Source organism: Solea solea, chromosome 15 (assembly GCF_958295425.1).
Source record: "Solea solea chromosome 15, fSolSol10.1, whole genome shotgun sequence".
Taxonomy (NCBI): domain Eukaryota; kingdom Metazoa; phylum Chordata; class Actinopteri; order Pleuronectiformes; family Soleidae; genus Solea; species Solea solea.
This window is the reverse complement of record NC_081148.1, coordinates 624,961-642,462: the sequence shown is the minus strand read 5'-3', so window position 1 is coordinate 642,462 and position 17,502 is coordinate 624,961. Positions and strand designations below refer to the sequence as shown.

The window sequence follows — 17,502 nt, the reverse complement described above, 5'->3', positions numbered from 1 at the left end:
AACATAAACCTCACAAATAAAGTTAACATCTCATAAGATATAGTCATATACCTTCAAGTGTTTAATTTTGCAATGATTTCACTGTTTGGATGTGTTTTTCTATTTGTGTCTGTTTTTGTGCGCATTCAGCAGGGATACAGCTGTTTTCTGATTTTTTTCATTTTTCTACTGTCCCATAACATAAACCTCACAAATGAAGTTAAAATCTTATAATATATAGTTATATACCTTCAGTGTTTGATTTTGCAATAATTTTACTGTTTGGATGTGTTTTTCTATTTTTGTCTTTTTTTGTGCGCATTCAGCTGAGATACGGCTGTTTTCTGATTTTTATCATTTTTTTACTGTCCCATAACATAAACCTCACAAATGAAGTTAACATCTCATAAGATATATACCGCTGTACCCTCAGTGTTTGATTTTGCAATGATTTCACTGTTTGGATGTGTTTTTCTATTTGTGTCTGTTTTTGTGCACATTCAGCAGGGATACGGCTGTTTTCTGATTTTTTTCATTTTTCTACTGTCCCATAACATAAACCTCACAAATGAAAAAGGCACTTTAAAGGCAACGGTGCTTTGATGCCAGTTACAACAATGAACAGATAAATAGAATGAAAGACAAATAGCTTTGCCTGCTAGAAAGTTCTACACCTCCCACTTGGCCTACTGATTCCTAAATCCAAGATTTGCCTTTCAAAATGGCTACATCGCTGGGTACGAACGTATTACACACAATCTTACCTTTCAAATGGGTACATAAAGCTACATCGCTGCACTGTAACACATTTCCTGTAGAATTTACAGTAAAGAACAGGCAAAAAAGTTGCCAATAAAGTGCTGTAAAAGTGTTGTTAATTACTGTAAACATTAATTACAACATATTACTGGATACGTTTTACAGGTTTTTGCCATATATAAAACACAACAATGTATTGTTTTATATGATAAACAACCATTTATTGTATTTTAATTTACAATATTATCTTGTATCCCATTCAAATTACATGAGTTACCTGCCAACTATTTTTGCCACTAAATAGCTGTTACTTGTTCATAATTCATTATTTTAATGTAGAATGTTTTCAGCTAATATATGTTTGCTTGTCATGTTTTGCAAATTAAGCACTGTAATTTCTTGTAATTGTAATTATTTTCAGCTATTAATAATAATAAAACAAGAGTCAGTGCTGCAACAATACAAAACATTTATTAACACTCAATACCCGATGTGTATATTTTCAAACTCACACAGACATGAACAAACTCACATAAACATACACCAGACTGCACAAGACTTGCAGCCACACAGTGTAACTTTGAATTAACTACTGTAATTTGCAGCAACAAAGTCAAATGTGTAAAAAATAACCACATCTTAGAACCATTGTTTTTTTGTTTTTTTTTATACAAAACAGTGTGCCATTATTGTTTCTTTTGCAAACGGGCTCAAAGCCATTCAAAGTCCATTAACCTTTTTAGATGTGCAGAGACATGAAGGTTGACATTGCTGTTCCTCTTCTCTTGCACCTTCCCACTTCTTGGAATGATCCACTTTGTGGCCTTTGTGCCAGAGGTTGGGTTGATCCCCAGGAAGCATCTGAAGTCACAAAATCAGGAAAAAGACACTTAATGAAATACATTGTTTACAAAAGACAAAACTCATCAAGTTGCGGTTTTTCATCATTTTTTGAAATATACAAGGATATTTTATTGTCACATGCAGAGAGTAGGGTAGATTAGTACATGCAGTGAAGGGTAGCGCTGTGTGTGTGTGGGAGTGAGTGCGCGCAGCCGAGGGGCGGCGCATGAGCGAGCCCGCAGAGCGGAAGATGGGTGTGTTATTGTTAACATGTGTGCCCGTGAATGAAGGTGGAGACGGCGACCGGAGCGGATAGAGAGAATTGGATGTTACCGTGCAATCAGCTAATAAACCCGGATTCTCTTCAACAAACAAACGGCCTGTCATTTGTGTGCCACAACATTTTAGCCTACCATTAAACTGCAGAGCCTGGGATTACACTCGTTTGAAAAATATTCTTGAGCTAACTTTATTTTTAGTTGTGCAAACCAGGCTGACACACTGTAGTGAATGGACTTACATAATTCACCCTTGCACTTTGTGTTTCTATACACTTATGTCATGAGATTATTTCCTATAGTGTTATGCTTTTTATTCGGGACAGTATCTCCGGAAGACGTTTCCTGTGCGACACGGGACACAGAGGAGCGTCCTGCCTGCATCCCGTCTGGACATGGTGACCGACAGCCACGGCCCCCCTATGGAAGCAGCAAATGGGACCCCCATCCGCACGTATGGACAGAGGTACATTGAGCTATGTTTTGGTGGGCAGCGGTTTGGCTGGAGCTTTGTCATAGCGAAGGTCGCCGTGCCCCTCCTGGGCGCTGATTTTCTGTGTGCGCATAGACTGCTGGTGGACGTGCAGAACCGCCGTTTGATTGACGCTGTCACGTTCTGTTCATATAAATGCTCGCTTGGGGGGGCTGATGCTGTCCGATTGTCTAGCATGCTCTCCTCCTCAGATGATTTTCACCGTCTGCTTGCCAGCTTTCCAACTCTCATTCAACCCACTTTCTCTGCGTCTGCTGTGAAGCATGGTGTGGAGCACCACATCGCCACTACCGGCCCACCCGTCTATGCCCGCGCTCGGCGCCTCGACCCAACCAAACTGGCCGTTGCTAAGGCTGAGTTTTCAAACATGGAGTGCCTGGGTATAGTACGCAGGTCTGACAGCCCATGGGCCTCACCCCTTCACATCGTCCCCAAGCCTGGTGGCGGCTGGCGCCCATGTGGCGACTACAGGCGGCTGAACGAAGCGACAACACCTGACCGATACCCAGTCCCCAACATTCAGGATTTTTCAGCACACCTGGCTGGTATGGTGATTTTTTCTAAAGTGGACCTTGTCCGGGGATATCATCAGGTGCCGGTACACTCACTAGACATTCCCAAAACAGCAGTAATCACACCATTTGGTCTTTTTGAGTTTTTGAGGATGCCTTTCGGCCTTAAAAACTCAGCCCAGTCTTTTCAACGTCTCATGGACTCTGTGTTACGTGACATGCCTTTTCTTTTTGTGTACCTGGACGATATCCTGGTAGCGAGTGCGTCCAAATCCCAGCACCTGGTGCACCTCCAAGCGCTTTTCGAGCGGCTCAGCCAACATGGACTGATTGTCAACCCCGCCAAGTGCCAATTTGGTCTCTCCACCATTGATTTCCTGGGGCACAGAGTCACCAAAGACGGTGCGCTCCCGCTCCCATCAAAGGTGGAAGCGGTCACACATTTTCCACGCCCACTCACTGTCAAAGCTGAGTGCTGAGTGAGGAGAGAGAAAAAGCTTTTGCCGACACCAAGGCCGCCCTGGCGAACGCCAGTATGCTGGCGCATCCGTCTCCCACAGCCCCGATCGCCATCACCTCTGATGCCTCAGACTACGCTGTCGGTGCCGTCCAAGAGCAGTGGGTAGGCGGGACCTGGCAGCCGCTTGCCTTCTTCAGCCGTCAGCTGCGCGACTGTGAGCGGAAGTACAGCACTTTTGATCGAGAGCTGCTTGGTCTTTACCTTGCCATCAGACACTTTCGTACCCTGCTGGAAGGTCGCCCTTTCACCGCTTTCGTCGATCACAAACCACTCACTTTCGCCATGGCCAAGGTGGCCGAGCCGTGGTCCGCCCGCCAGCAACGTCATCTGTCCTACATTTCAGAGTTCACCACAGACCTACGACACGTGGCCGGTAAGGACAACCCGGTGGCAGACTGCCTGTCACGGGCTGTGGCTGGAGCAGTCCACATTGGCTTGGATTACAGCCGCATGGCAGCAGACCAGGCCACGGACCAGGATGTGCAGCTCCTGAGGACCTCGACTACGGGTTTGAAAGTAGAGAATGTGGTTTTTGGTGACGCCGGCACCACACTCCTGTGCGACGTTTCCACGGGCAGTCCTCGGCCGATTGTTCCGGCAGGATGGGGACGGCAAGTTTTTGATGCCATCCATGGTCTTTCCCACCCTGGTTCGAAGGCGTCGCAGAGACTGGTGGCAGCGAAATTCGTGTGGCACGGCCTCAAAAAGGACGTTAGAGACTGGGCTAACACTTGTCTTGAATGTCAGCGGGCCAAAGTACACCGTCACACCCCCATTGGAGTTGTTCCCGGTGCCAGAGAGACGTTTCGATCATGTAAACGTGGATCTGGTTGGCCCTCTGCCCTCCTCTCATGGTTTCACTTACCTGCTGACCATGGTAGACAGGACCACACGTTGGCCTGAGGCTGTGCCGCTGTCATCGCTGACTTCTGTGGAGGTGACGCGGGCATTCATTAGCACCTGGGTTGCCCGGTTCGGCGCCCCTTCCGACATATCCTCTGACCGGGGCGCGCAGTTCACGTCTGAGCTGTGGAACGCCGTTGCCCGGAGCCTTGGTGTGAAACTTCACCACACGACTGCATATCACCCACAGGCTAACGGACTCTGTGAGCGATTTCACAGGTCGAAGGCTGCTCTTCGTGCTGGCCTCAAAGACTGCAACTGGGTCGACAAGCTGCCGTGGGTAATGCTGGGCATCAGGACTGCACCAAAGGAAGACCTACAGTCCTCATCTGCGGAGCTTGTTTATGGCCAGCCGCTGCGGGTTCCAGGGGATTTTGTCCCCAACACCACCGTCCCTTGGTCAGCGACTCTACAGCGGGACACGCTCCTGGACAATGCGAGGCTTTTTGCACCCATTCCTACCTCACACCACGGCCTGCCTCAGTCCCACGTCCCCGCTGGACTTCAAACGGCTGAATATGTCTTTATCCGGCACGACGCCCACAGGGGGCCGCTGCGTCCACCCTACGAGGGCCCCTTCCGTGTATTGGAGACAGGGGACAAACACTTTGTGGTGGACGTGGGCGGCAAACCGGAGCGGCTCTCCATTGACCGCCTCAAACCAGCTCATTTGGATGTAGCTAGACCCATTGTATTGGCTCAGCCCCCGCGACGTGGGCGACCTCCGGCTCTGCCCCCACCCCCTGCTCCCCTCCCCCCCAAAGCTCCCACGTTTCGAACCCCACATCCGGGTCGTGGCGGGACGCCTGCCGCAGTGGTCCCTGCCAGGTCTCCTGTACGGCGCAGCCGTTGTGGCCGGGTGTTACGACCACCTCGCAGATGACTGTTTATTATTTTATTTTTTTCTCTTTCATATGGTGAATTCTGGGGGGACGTGTGTAGTGAATGGACTTACATAATTCACCCTTGCACTTTGTGTTTCTATACACTTATGTCATGAGATTATTTCCTATAGTGTTATGCTTGTAGGAAGGACTGTTCCGGGATCATGGTCCCTTTAAGTAACCATGTTTGTGATGCATAGAGCCCTGTGCTGATTGGTTGGTTACAGTTCGTCATCATCTTGTGTTTACTTCGGCTTCACTGTTTTCAATAAACGAGGCACACAGTTTGTGCGCTCAAGCTGAGAAATAGTTTTTACCTGTTCAATGCAATTTCCACAACACGATTAAATCATATTGCATGTTATTACTTGAATCACATTTTGAAGAGAAACTAGCAAGGTTGGTTTCCAGCCATGATATGCCAGGTGAAAGGCATAGCCTCAAAAAAGGTTGCTAAAGTCATATTGTTAAAAACTAAAATAATTACTGTTTAATTCGGGTAAAATGTAACATAACCATGCATACAATCTTGCCTAGTTTCTCTTTAATAATTTAGACTAATAACATAATACTTACTCTTTATTGAGTGGATGAATGCTGGGTTCGCTCTCCTCCTCCCGCCATCAAATGCCTATCCTCTTGCAAACCGCCAATATTAGCCGAACAGTGTTTAACTGTAAATGTATCATTTACAGTCAGAACCAAGTGAAAACATAACCATGCTGTAATTTTAAAATGTGTTACAGCTTTAAATTACTGTAATTATTTTTATACCCATAATACATTGCAATTTACAGTTACACCTTGTAAAAGGATAGGACAACAAGCTTCTGTAATTTTTTACTGTAGAAATTACAGAAATTTGTTACAGTGTGGGTACGAACGTATTACACACAATTATTACCTTTCAAATGGGTACATAAAGCTACATCGCTGGGTACGAACGTATCACACACAATTTTTACCTTTCAAATGGGTACATAAAGCTACCTCGCTGGGTACGAACGTATCACACACGATATGAATGAATAACAGATACAAATGACAAATAAAGGTTTCACTGTCCATGAACACATTGTCCTTGCTGACACAGTGGCACCCTTTACCGAAACACACCATCATGTGGTGGGGAATCTTTCTGTTCCTCCACTGGTAACAGAACCGCCAGCCTTCTGACATCTCTGTGAAGGATGGTGGAGGGACAGTTCACCTTCTCTTTGCCTTTCCCACGTTGTCCACTGAAAACCGGGCAACTTTGGCACGTCCTCACTTTCACATCTCGTACTATGCCTTTCACATCAGGATGGGCCTCCACAACTCGACCGAGCCTAAACTGGCCTCTCAGTGCATTCTGGTCAGCCAACCACACTAAGTCTCCCACTGTGACGTTCCTTGCACCCGCGTGCCACTTCTGTCGAACGAAGAGGCCCGGGCCCGCCAGCTGGCTCCACCGCTTCCAGAACTTGTCAACCTCGATCTGGACCGCTCTCAGGCGCGCCACAGGGTAGGTCAATTGGCCTTTCGTTTGACAGATTAGCTGCCAGGTAGAGGAGAGTCTGGAACTCCAGTGCTGTCAGGTGACTTTCCACCCCGTTGCTCAACGCTCTCTTGAGCGTATGGACTGCTGCATCAGCTGCTCCGTTTCGATGGGGAGAGTCTGCTGGGTGAAACACCCACGACCAGTCGGTCCCAGCGGCGGTTGCTTTCTTCTGGACTTGATCCTTGTCGATGTCGTTCAGGAATTCGTAGAGCTCCCTTAAAGCTGGCTTGGCGCCCACGAAGTTGGTCCCTTTATCCGACCAAAGTTTCCTTGGGTGGCCCCTGAGAGCTGTGAAGCGCTGGTACGCCTTTAGGAAGCCATCCGTTGGCAGGTCTTCCATGATGTCAGCATGCAGTGCCCTGGAAGCCATACGACTGAATACTACTCCCCAGACTTTCATCTTTGTTCTTCACTTTACAGTGTCTCTGACAACGAAGGGGCCAAAGAGATCCAGTGCTGTTAGCTCAAACGGTGCGGCTGGTTCAGATTGTTCACTAGGAAGCTCACTCATCTGTTGCCTGCATAACCTTGCCTTGGTCTTTCGACAATGCACGCAGGAGTCAATGATGCTTCTTGCGATTCTTGGCCCCTGTACTACCCATGCTTTGGACCTCACTCTGAGGAGTGTGCCAGCGATGCCTTCATGGTTGGCTCCGTGGGCTTCCCGTGTGAGGAGGGTGCTGATCCAGGCATTATATGGGACCAGGGGTACTCCGGGGTTTCCCCAGGTGATGGCTTGGACTCTGCCGTAGCACCGCAGGAGCCCCGAAGCTTCGTCCTTGTTGACGACGAGTCTGTTCTTTATTCCCCGCCTCACAGTGTCTCTGATGAGCGGGATGACGTAGGGGGATCTTGGAATGCAGTTTCAAGTTCGGTCACTGTCAGTACTACCTCCCACTTTGCTGGAATAGGGGCTCTCCCTATACGAGCAACCCACTTCTTTACAGCCTTTCGGGCATAACTGACCCCCCCACAGAGCTTAGCTAAAGGGTTGTACCTTTTCAGACCCACTTGGACTATGAGTGCGGCTCCCCAGAGTGTCTCATCTTTCTTGGTCTCAACAGGGATCGATTTTGTCTCATATCCTGCCGACTGGAGCCCTGCTAGAGACCTGCTATCTCCATCTGTGAAATTCCGGCCTTCACTACCAGAATTTAACAACTTCTGCGCTTGGGTTCTGGTGAGAGCTGCTGTAAAGTCTTTCTTCTGGAGTTTACTCACTGTCTCTGTAGCATCAGCCGCCACTTTTGCTGCAGATTCCATAGGCCAATCTTTCACTGGACTAGACAGGAACTCGGGACCCTTCTGCAACGCGGAGTTTTCGTCTAGTCGCTTGGGTGAACACCCTCTTGTGACGAGATCAGCGACGTTGACGTCACCTGGGATCCACCACCAATCAGTTACGGGCCCAGCCTTCTGGATCTCCCCGACCCTATTTGCAAAGAATGTTTGAAGTCCGTAACTGTCTCGCTGGATGGCTCCCAGCACAGTCTGACTGTCTATGAAGTGGTACCACTTTTCTACAGCCAATCTTCCATGCTTCAGCATGTATTCCTTCAGGCGTGCGGCGAAGAAAGCCCCACAGATTTCGGCATTGACTGCGTCGCCTTTCTGGTTTAAGGGGGTTAACTTGGCTTTTGAGTCCACCAACCGGGTAACTACACCATCTGACGTTTCCCATCGCAGGTACAGTACGGCGCCTTAAGATTCACAGCTTCCTTCAGAGAATGTGATTCCCCAGGGCTCGCCCCTCCAGCCGGAGGGTGTGAGGCTTCTGTGGAACTTGATGCTCCCCAAGCGAGTGTACTCCTTGAACAGCTCGATTGCTTTCCCTCGGAGTTCGTCAGAGAGGGACTCCTCCCAAGTGTCCTTAGTGAACTTGCCAGCCTCCTGGGAGGCCTTCCTCACAGGAATCACACCTTTTTGCTTCACAGGTGTTGTTAGATGATCGATTGGGTCGTACAATCCATTGATCTGGCTCAGTAGGACGCGACGAGTTAATGGGTTTGGTGCTTTTACATCCACTTCTCCTTCAGTAAGGAGAGTCATTTGGTCAGGCTTAGCCTCGTCCTTCCTCCCACTTTGACCAGACCGGACCCAGGGCTTGAGGTAGAAGCCCCTTGCTTTCAGGATCTTCTCCACTCCCTCTAGGATCCTCCTCCAGTCGACCGGCTTCTCATGGTAGCTGGGTCTCTCAGAAGTGTAAATGGGGATTGGCTCGCTGAACTACAAAAGCTCTACTCCTGTGAGTAATGACTTTTGGCCTTTCAGGAAAGGCGCCAGGAACAATAAGAGCTTCTCAAAATGGTTACCCGGGAAGGCATAGTTTTTGGGGCTGCTCACATGTGCAAGCCACTGGGTTAGCATTTTCTCAGAAAGTCTGCTCTCTAAAGGCAGTATCACCAGGTGCTTCTGCTCTTGTTTAGTGAGCTCCGGCTCCAACGAGCTGTGGCTTCTCTTCAGTTCCTTTGTCTGAGCCTCCAAACCTGTCCGGTTTGAAGTTAGCAGTGGTGTGGTTAGCAGGAGTTGGCTGGTGTTGGTAGCCAAGTCCTCCTGTGCTAAGCTAAGTCTTTCTTCTGGTGCCTTGAGGTCTTGATGCAGAGTAGACTCTTCTTCTTCTGACTCTTTCTGGTAGAAGTCAGACTGAAGCTCAGTAAGATTCTCCTGACTTTGCGCCAAGGTCTCCTGCAGCTCATCGGTTTGGGTCTTTTCAGAGCTCAGCTCCCTGCTGAGCTCAGACATCTCGGCCCTCAGTTTGCTCTCCTCCTCTACCTTCTTGACATTGACATCCGTTACTTTCTGTAACTCTGTCACTTGACCCTTCAGTTTATTCTGCTCTTCTTCAAAGGACTCTGTGGGACCCGCTTGCGCCTGGATACTCTCCCAATCAGCCTTCCTGCTCCCGGAAATCTTAGGAAAGCTTATCGGTGTGATCTTTGCTATGGGTTGGGCCCACTGAGAGCTGTCTTCTCCCCCTGTGACTGTACCAAAGTTGCTGGTGGGCACCGTTCTCCTTTGTCCCATGCTGGAGTTGGTGGGACTGGTGAGGGTTGGAGGCTGAGTAAAGCTGACAGTGGGTCCATAATTAGGTTGTTGAGGCTGTTGAGGAGGTTGATGAGGGGGACATGTGCCAGCTATGGTGCCCTGCCTGATAGCTGAGTGGGTGTGAACAGGTGGGGTGGTACTAGCACAAGTTACTGGTCGGGTAAGCCCACCTCCCCGCTTGTTATCCCGGCGGCGTGCCCAATCCTCCATCAGTACCTTCTTTTTATTTTCCAATGTTAAAAGGAGTCTCCACTTTTCTTCACCGTATGGCCAATAGTCTTTCCAAACATACACAGCGTCTCTGAGTTTGTGGAGTTCCTGATCCAGTCCCTGCCTCCTGGCCTCTTGCTGACACCACTGTAGTGCACTTTTCCTGCCGAGTTCCTCGGCCTGGTCGAAAGCTGAATTGAACCGTGCCACGAGGGTGCTTATTACCGGCTCAGCATCCTTAAACCACAACATTTCCATTGTCTCATGGTACCTTTGCCCAATGGCGTCCCTCTTTGTCAGAGTGTCTCTTAACTCACAGTGGTCGTCCGTTGAGTCTATCTGTTCCAGGTCTTCGATATATTCACTGCAGGCGTCGACGAAAATATCATAGTCGTTTTCCAACCCTGCCAACTCTTGCGACAATTTTCCTGTGCCTAGACGTCCAGCTTTGAAATTAAGGCGGTTTATACGCGCCGTTAGGCTCCGCTGTGCATTTGAGCGCCTCCGCTGTAGGCTTTCCAGATCTGGCTTGTCATCTGCCATTTTTCTTCTTTGAACTCCTGACTCACTCTGGAATTGGAATTGATTGGAGTCGACTCTCTGGTCCATTGCCAATGACTCGTTCAAAGGATTCAGTTCTTTGCAAACGACACGTCCACGAATGGCACACGAATGTCCACGCCCCAAGCTGTCGACGTCCGTTGCCAATGACTCGTTCAAAGGATTCAGTTCTTTGCAAACGACACGTCCACGAATGGCACACGAATGTCCACGCCCCAAGCTGTCGACGTCACAATGTCACAGTCTGTGAGGCTCTTTCGCCCAGAAGAGCTTTGTATTCCTTGTGCAATCTTCACAGCCTTTCACTCGGCTGCGGCACTTCCTTTAATCCTTCAACGGCTCCATAAGCTCTTTGCTCCGGCTTCTCCGTTGAGTTATTCAAGACTGATTCGCTTCACCAGCGTCCTGGTACTTCACGATTGTCGTCCTCCGCTCGGCAGTCCGTACTCCACTGATACGGCGCCTAAAACGGTTTTACAACTGTCCAGATTTCTGCTGGCTGGTCTTTCCAGCTCAATGCTCCCTTCTGGAAAGGGTAACCAGAACAAGTACGGCGGGCACAACTCGACTGTCTTTCTGAAGGTTTATTCCACATACACAGTTAAGCAGCAGTTAAGTTAAGTTGAAGTTAGTTTGAAGTTAGTTAGACAGCATCTTGTTAGCTGCTGAGTACAGTAGTCCGTCAGTTAGACAGTCAGTTAGGTTGTAAAACCGACAAGTCGTACAGGTTCTAATGATAGATAGATTTACAAAGGCGCATACGAAGGCAATATATAACAAAACATGGCTTTGACGATGCACCTTAAAGGCACTTTAAAGGCAACGGTGCTTAGATGCCAGTTACAACAATGAACAGATAAATAGAATGAAAGACAAATAGCTTTGCCTGCTAGAAAGTTCTACATTACCGGTTTCTTAACAGTTGACCTTTCACAATGGCAGCATTCAGTGTTTTTTTTATTTTTTCTGGAGCCATTAACTCCTCATGTTGACAAAATAATGCAATAATATCTGTAGAATATTATCAAACCTCTAATAATGACCACCGTAGGCATGAACGATTGATTACAGTCAAAATAATAAGATGACATACAGCATAATATTTTCATGGGGGTTAATTCAATTATTTACCAATAAGAGTGACAGCTAACCAATTGGAAGCATCAGTAGTTTTAATCTCTACTGGCTCTTATCCTGTCTGGCAGAGCTTCAGAGAATAAATCTCCATGGCAACCTAACTTTATCAATTGATCTTGTTTTGAGCAAAATAGTGGACAGCTTAATCCGTTCTGTGCATGGTCCTCTGTTATTTTCAATCAGTAATCAGTAATAGATCAGTAGATCAGTAATACAGTGAAAATGAGAGGAAATATGAATATTTGCTTTGCAAGTCAATTTAAGGTGTGCTCCCCTAAATGTTTTGCTTGCTCTCCTAAAATGTTCAGTTAGGAGTTACTGTGCTCCTTGTAAAACGTTAGTCTGATGCCCTGCAAACATTGTTCTAAAGGGTTTATGCTCTTAGTTCCTCTTCAGTAGAGCTGCATGTCCACAATGTAAAAAAAAACCCTTCTCCACTAACTATGGTTGTTTCCATCCCTTCTGTCCTATTGTTTGTATTGTATTTGTATTGTATGTATTTAGGTGGTCTTATAAATGAAAGGACACATACTGTGAAGCAGCACTGTAATAAGCGACGGCCGGTTAATGAACCCATTAAAATATTCCATAACATGTCATTTAGCAGACACTTTTATCCAAAGTGACTAACAATGGAATTGAGTACAATTCAGCCAGGGCCGGAGTCATACTTGCGACTATTACGACCATGCTGTCTTTCGCACACAGGGTACCGGTCTTAACCACTGAGCCACTCTACCCCCGTATATATGAAATATGTCTTATTAACTTGTGATAGGATGTGGAATTTGAGACACGGCCTCCTGACAGAATGAGCCGGTTAATGTCTTTTTATCTTTTATTTCCCTTTTCATTGCTTAAGCAGGAATGCTGTTGTGACCTATGGCCTTTGTGGACCAAGTGAGGGTGGACCATGGAGGAGAATTTTATCTCTCATCGTATGTGCAAGAAAAACTGTCAGGATACACAGAGACATTAACAAGGGTATTTAAAAGTGTTTCTAAACATTATTTCTCTCAACACCATATGTGATGCGTGTGTGGGTATGTATTTTTCAGTACTTGGACAGTGGAGTGTCTGGGTGGTTGTGTATATAACCACCCAGTTATATGGGTGGTTCACCTACAAATTTGGTGTAGGTGAAGTTATTTTCCACTGTCAGGGAATATCAACATTTTTCATTATCACATAACACACAATTCAATCAATATCTGAAGCTAAAATGATGTGGGTGTATTTTAGGGATATCATAGTATGGTGTGAATGTGGGTTTAGGAATGAGTGTGTGTGTGTGTGTGTGTGTGTGTGTGTGTGTGTGTCTGTGTGTCTGTGTCTGTGTGTATGTGCAACTCCAGGCACTTCTTGTTCTCACATCAAGTTCAAATCGACATGATACACAGGCACCTACACCTACAAAGAGGCTCATACACACATTCACTCCTTTGAGTAAAAAAAACAAACAGGCATCTTGAGGGACTTCAAAGACTTGCCCTCTACGTGAACCCAAACAAAAGTCTGGTTTTGTTTACACAGGTGCAATTACAGGTAAACACAATGTTTCACTTTGTTTGGGGCTCAATTCATCCTGACTGTCAAAGACACAGTCTCAGACGCTGAAGACCTCGACCTCATCAACATCAGTCACAATGTACTGAAAAAGAAAAAGGTTAAATCATTTATCAAAACTAACCCTAACCCTATCATATTATAGTGATTACATGTAAAATAATTACATCAAATCAAACATAAGCTAGATGTTTTGTATGACCTGTGTGATCATCCGTTTTTGATGAAGTTTAAAATCCATAATTTGTATTAGTAGTGTATGATTTCACTTTCACTGAACTCAGTACCACTTATACTTCATATACTAGTAGTATGGAGTACTTTTACTGTATACGTTTTGGAGGAATATAGGGTCAAAGTTCACTTTTTGCAACAAACAATAGGGTAATCATTTTTGATGAAGTATAAAATCCTTATTTTTTATCAGTAGTTTATGATTTTACTTTCCCTGGATTCAGTACCTCTTGTACTTCATATGCTATTAATATGAAGTACTTTTAATGTATACTTTTGGAGTAACCTGGGCTCCCTTCACACCAAGCAATCTTATTTCTGGTTTTCAAAATAAAGTCCTATCGGATGCGATTACATCATACTAAAAAATAAATGTTCAAATTATATGTCAATTTAATTTATTATATAACAATTATATCACATTATAGTGATTACATGTAAAATAATTGTTGAATATTTTCTAGTTTCTGTCATTTTTCAGCTTCTTAATTGTGAATATTTTCGACTTTCGGTTGCAATTATTAGGTAAACACAATACTTTGTTTGGGGCTCAATTCATCCTGACGGTCAAGACACAGCCTGAGACGCTGAAGCCCTCGACCTCATCAACTATCAGTCACAATGTACTGATTATATATTAATTATATATCAAAACAAACCCCAAGCCTATCACATTATAGTGAATACATGTAAAATAATTACATCAAATCAAGCATAAGGTAGATGTATTGTATGACCTGTGTAATCATCCATTTTAAGTATAAAATTAATTCATATATTAGTAGTATGGAGTACTTTTACTGTATACTTATTGAGTAATCCTGGGTCAAATTTCCCTTCTTTTTTTTTTACACTTGCACAATAATAACAATGTTCTTCTTGGTGCCAGTGATTTTATTGTGCAAGAAACACTGTGAATCTGTGAATATAGTACCGAAGACGTTCATGAATAACCATCCATAATCTGTGTGGTGCTGTCTTTACTGTGAACTTCAAGTGGCAGTCACTCATTCACCATCCTCACGATGACACCTACTGGCGAGAAACGGTATTGTTACTTGAGTTTTTGCTGTTTTTTGTTTTTTTTACAGATGACACGAGGCCTTTGAAATTATATAAGCAAGAAGAATAATGGGGGGCGTACTTCATGTACTAGCAGTATGAAATACTTTTACTGTATATGTTTTGGAGGAATATAGGGTCAAAGTTTACTTTTTGCAACAAATGCCAGGGTAATCATTTTTTGGCTATCAGGCAACTGTAATTTCACAGTATTGTTATGTCAGCTGCCTAAATTATGTAAAATCCGATTAATGCTATGCTATTTATTTAAATCAAGTCTCTAACACAACAAAAGTGTGTAATAAATGAGGGTTAGGGTTAGGGTTATTACATGAAAGCCAGTGGACCTGAGGTGTTGCCAAGGGGGAAGTAATCCTCACAGCAGGCTCCCTGCTAAGTGAAATTCATTTTTGTGTTCAAGATTCAAGATTCAAGATTCTTTATTGTTATTATGCAAGCATAACAAAATTTCCTCCCCAGTTGTTGGGATACAACTGCTCAAATGGATCAAATACCTGAAACTGTGTGAGAATTCCAAGCATCAATAAACCGTTGGATTCCGATGCTGGCAGCTCAGGTTTGACACACAGTATCGAACTGTGGTGTCCTCCATATTCACCAGGTGAACCAAGGCGGCCTTCAGTGGAAATGTTGTTCACTTCCTGTGGTTCTGTAAAAATGCAGAGCAGAAGGGAATTAAAAAAAAGTTTTATGTTGCTTTTAGGTTTCAAGCCCAGTCAATGGAACACATTTTAGGAAATATTAATGTTATTCCAAGATTATCTTTTACTTTTCACATGCCATATAACTCAGAAAAGATTTGTGGGAAAAAGAAATGCAAATAATTTCACGACCACTGTCTGATATAATCTAGTAACATGTATCGATATAGACACCCATATTAGACTGACTAACCCGTCTAATATGGGTTATTGGTTAACTGGTTAACACAATGGGAAGTTTCTATGAGAGCTAATCATTTTATTGACACTCATTTTATTTCTTGATCATTTTCCTACACTGTAGCTCCTGTTTGACTAGAGTTTGTCAAATAGTTGAATGATGAGGTTCTGACTGTGGCATTGATCAAGGACACAGTAGAACTAAAGGCGAACATCTTTTGGCGGTTTGATAACTCAGTGGACAGTTAAATAGATATAGTTGTCTACAGACATGCCACAATACAGACTGTGGAACTGGGTGTAGTACATTATCACATTATTTCATGGGATATTCCTATATGAGTCAGTTTGTCTGGTGTTACATGCATGTATGTCACAAAGTTAGGTACAAAACTACAAATTGTGTTTTACTAGATGTTTGAGCAGATCCTTCATCAGAGTCTCGAGTCTCAGGGTACAGAGGTACTTGTGCATCAAATTCTTGCATAACATCTACATTAATATCTAATAATATTACACCTGGCATACTCCAGCCCTGGGAGTGAAACTTTTGGTCTGGCCTTGTTTTAGTGTTAAGAAAAATTCAGGTTCAACTTTATCAAATTATTCATGTTTGAGCAAGAGTCCAGGATACCGGGCAATATCCCAGCTTAATCCCTTCTGTGCATGGTCCTCTGATATTTTCAAGCCTCAACTTGCCAGCTCCATGTTTATTTTTATTATATCAGAAAGTATGAGTGTGTGGATGAGCTAACTCATGCTTTTGAAGCATGATGATGGTCGCCACAGCGGTCGTCTTCCAGATAGAGATTAGATAGAAAATAAAAACTCCAAACTCAAGGAATAAACACTTGACTTTTGCGAGAACAGGTGAACGTCACATAGTGTACCCTGAGACATTATTGCTCTGGACCATAATCATCAATTGGACTGATAAGAGATTACCGGCATCTTGTGAAATGTGCCAGTACACTAATAAAAGTGCCGGTTCTGTGTACTGGACAGTACCGGGTCACTTCTAGTTAATAATTGTACTGTAGTGACAGTGATGGTATTTTATGTACACTTAATGTCTCTTATGTGATCTTATTCTTTAACAAACAAGTACACAATAAAAATTCACTGGGAATTCTAAACAGCACATTGCAATTTATTCAATTATTATCGGAGTATTGATCAGTAATACAGTGAAAATGAGAGGAAATGTTTAAGGTGTGCGCCCCTAAATGTTCTGCTTGCTCTCCTAAAACATTCAGTTATAGGGGGGGCTACTGTGCTCCTAGTAAAAAGTTAGTCTGGTGCCCTGCATACATTGTTCTAAAGGGTTTATGGTCTTAGTTCCTCTTCAGTAGAGCTGCATGTCCACAATGTAAATTTAATTTTACATTTAAATGCAGAGCTGTCAGTCCCACCGTGTGTGATTGACAGCTCTGCATTTCATGTTTGCAAAGTTGCAGTTATAGGTGGATTTGTAGTGGACAAGCTATCAGTATCCATCCCTTCTCTTATAACTATGGTTGTTTCTGGTTTCAAAAACTAACATGGTGTTGCCCAAAATACTAAACTCCAACATTTAAACAGGGGAGTCTACCCATCAGTGGCAACCCAAATAGTTGACACATCCCAACCTTATGAGAACCTGCCTCTCAAAATGGGTTATGGATTCATATTTTATCACTGACAAATGGAATGTGAACTATGATGAGGAAGGCATGACAATATTATAGCTATATCATGACATGAGACAAGATATGATCTTAGAATTTTGATATTGTCATATCGTGATCGGGTATTTGTGATGAATTTTCCTGGTTTGAGAATTTTGGAGAAAAACAAGCTCAAAAGTCAAGATTTTGACAATTATTTTGCAACAATTTGTGACTTTGCACTGCCCTCTAGTGGCCTTATATGATTTCCCATGAAATATGTCACCTGCTTTGCGTACTACAGCTCCTTATTTTTCCAGTGATCCCCTATATGTCCATATCTACTTTGGACTATAGGAGAAAGTCCATCTCAAATATGAATGCTGACTGAATTCTATTGCAACCATTCCTGAATTTGCACTTCTCCC

The 17,502-nt window shown here is 44.4% G+C and overlaps 1 protein-coding gene across 1 annotated transcript; it reads right to left on the bottom strand.

Moving 5' to 3' along the window:
- Positions 1–1,190: 1,190 nt before the first annotated feature.
- On the bottom strand, positions 1,191–11,421 carry LOC131473584 (uncharacterized). Its single transcript, XM_058650876.1, has 2 exons — positions 5,748–11,421; positions 1,191–1,599 (listed from the first exon to the last, which is right to left on the bottom strand). Exon 1 carries the CDS (start codon positions 10,573–10,575, stop codon positions 8,938–8,940), a length of 1,638 nt encoding a protein of 545 aa, XP_058506859.1. The 5' UTR covers positions 10,576–11,421; the 3' UTR covers positions 1,191–1,599; positions 5,748–8,937.
- Between the last annotated feature and the right edge of the window lie 6,081 nt (positions 11,422–17,502).

Coding starts and splice junctions, on each gene's coding strand:
- LOC131473584 (XM_058650876.1), bottom strand. CDS start 10,575: ATGGACCAGAGAGTCGACTCCAATCAATTCCAATTCCAGAGTGAGTCA.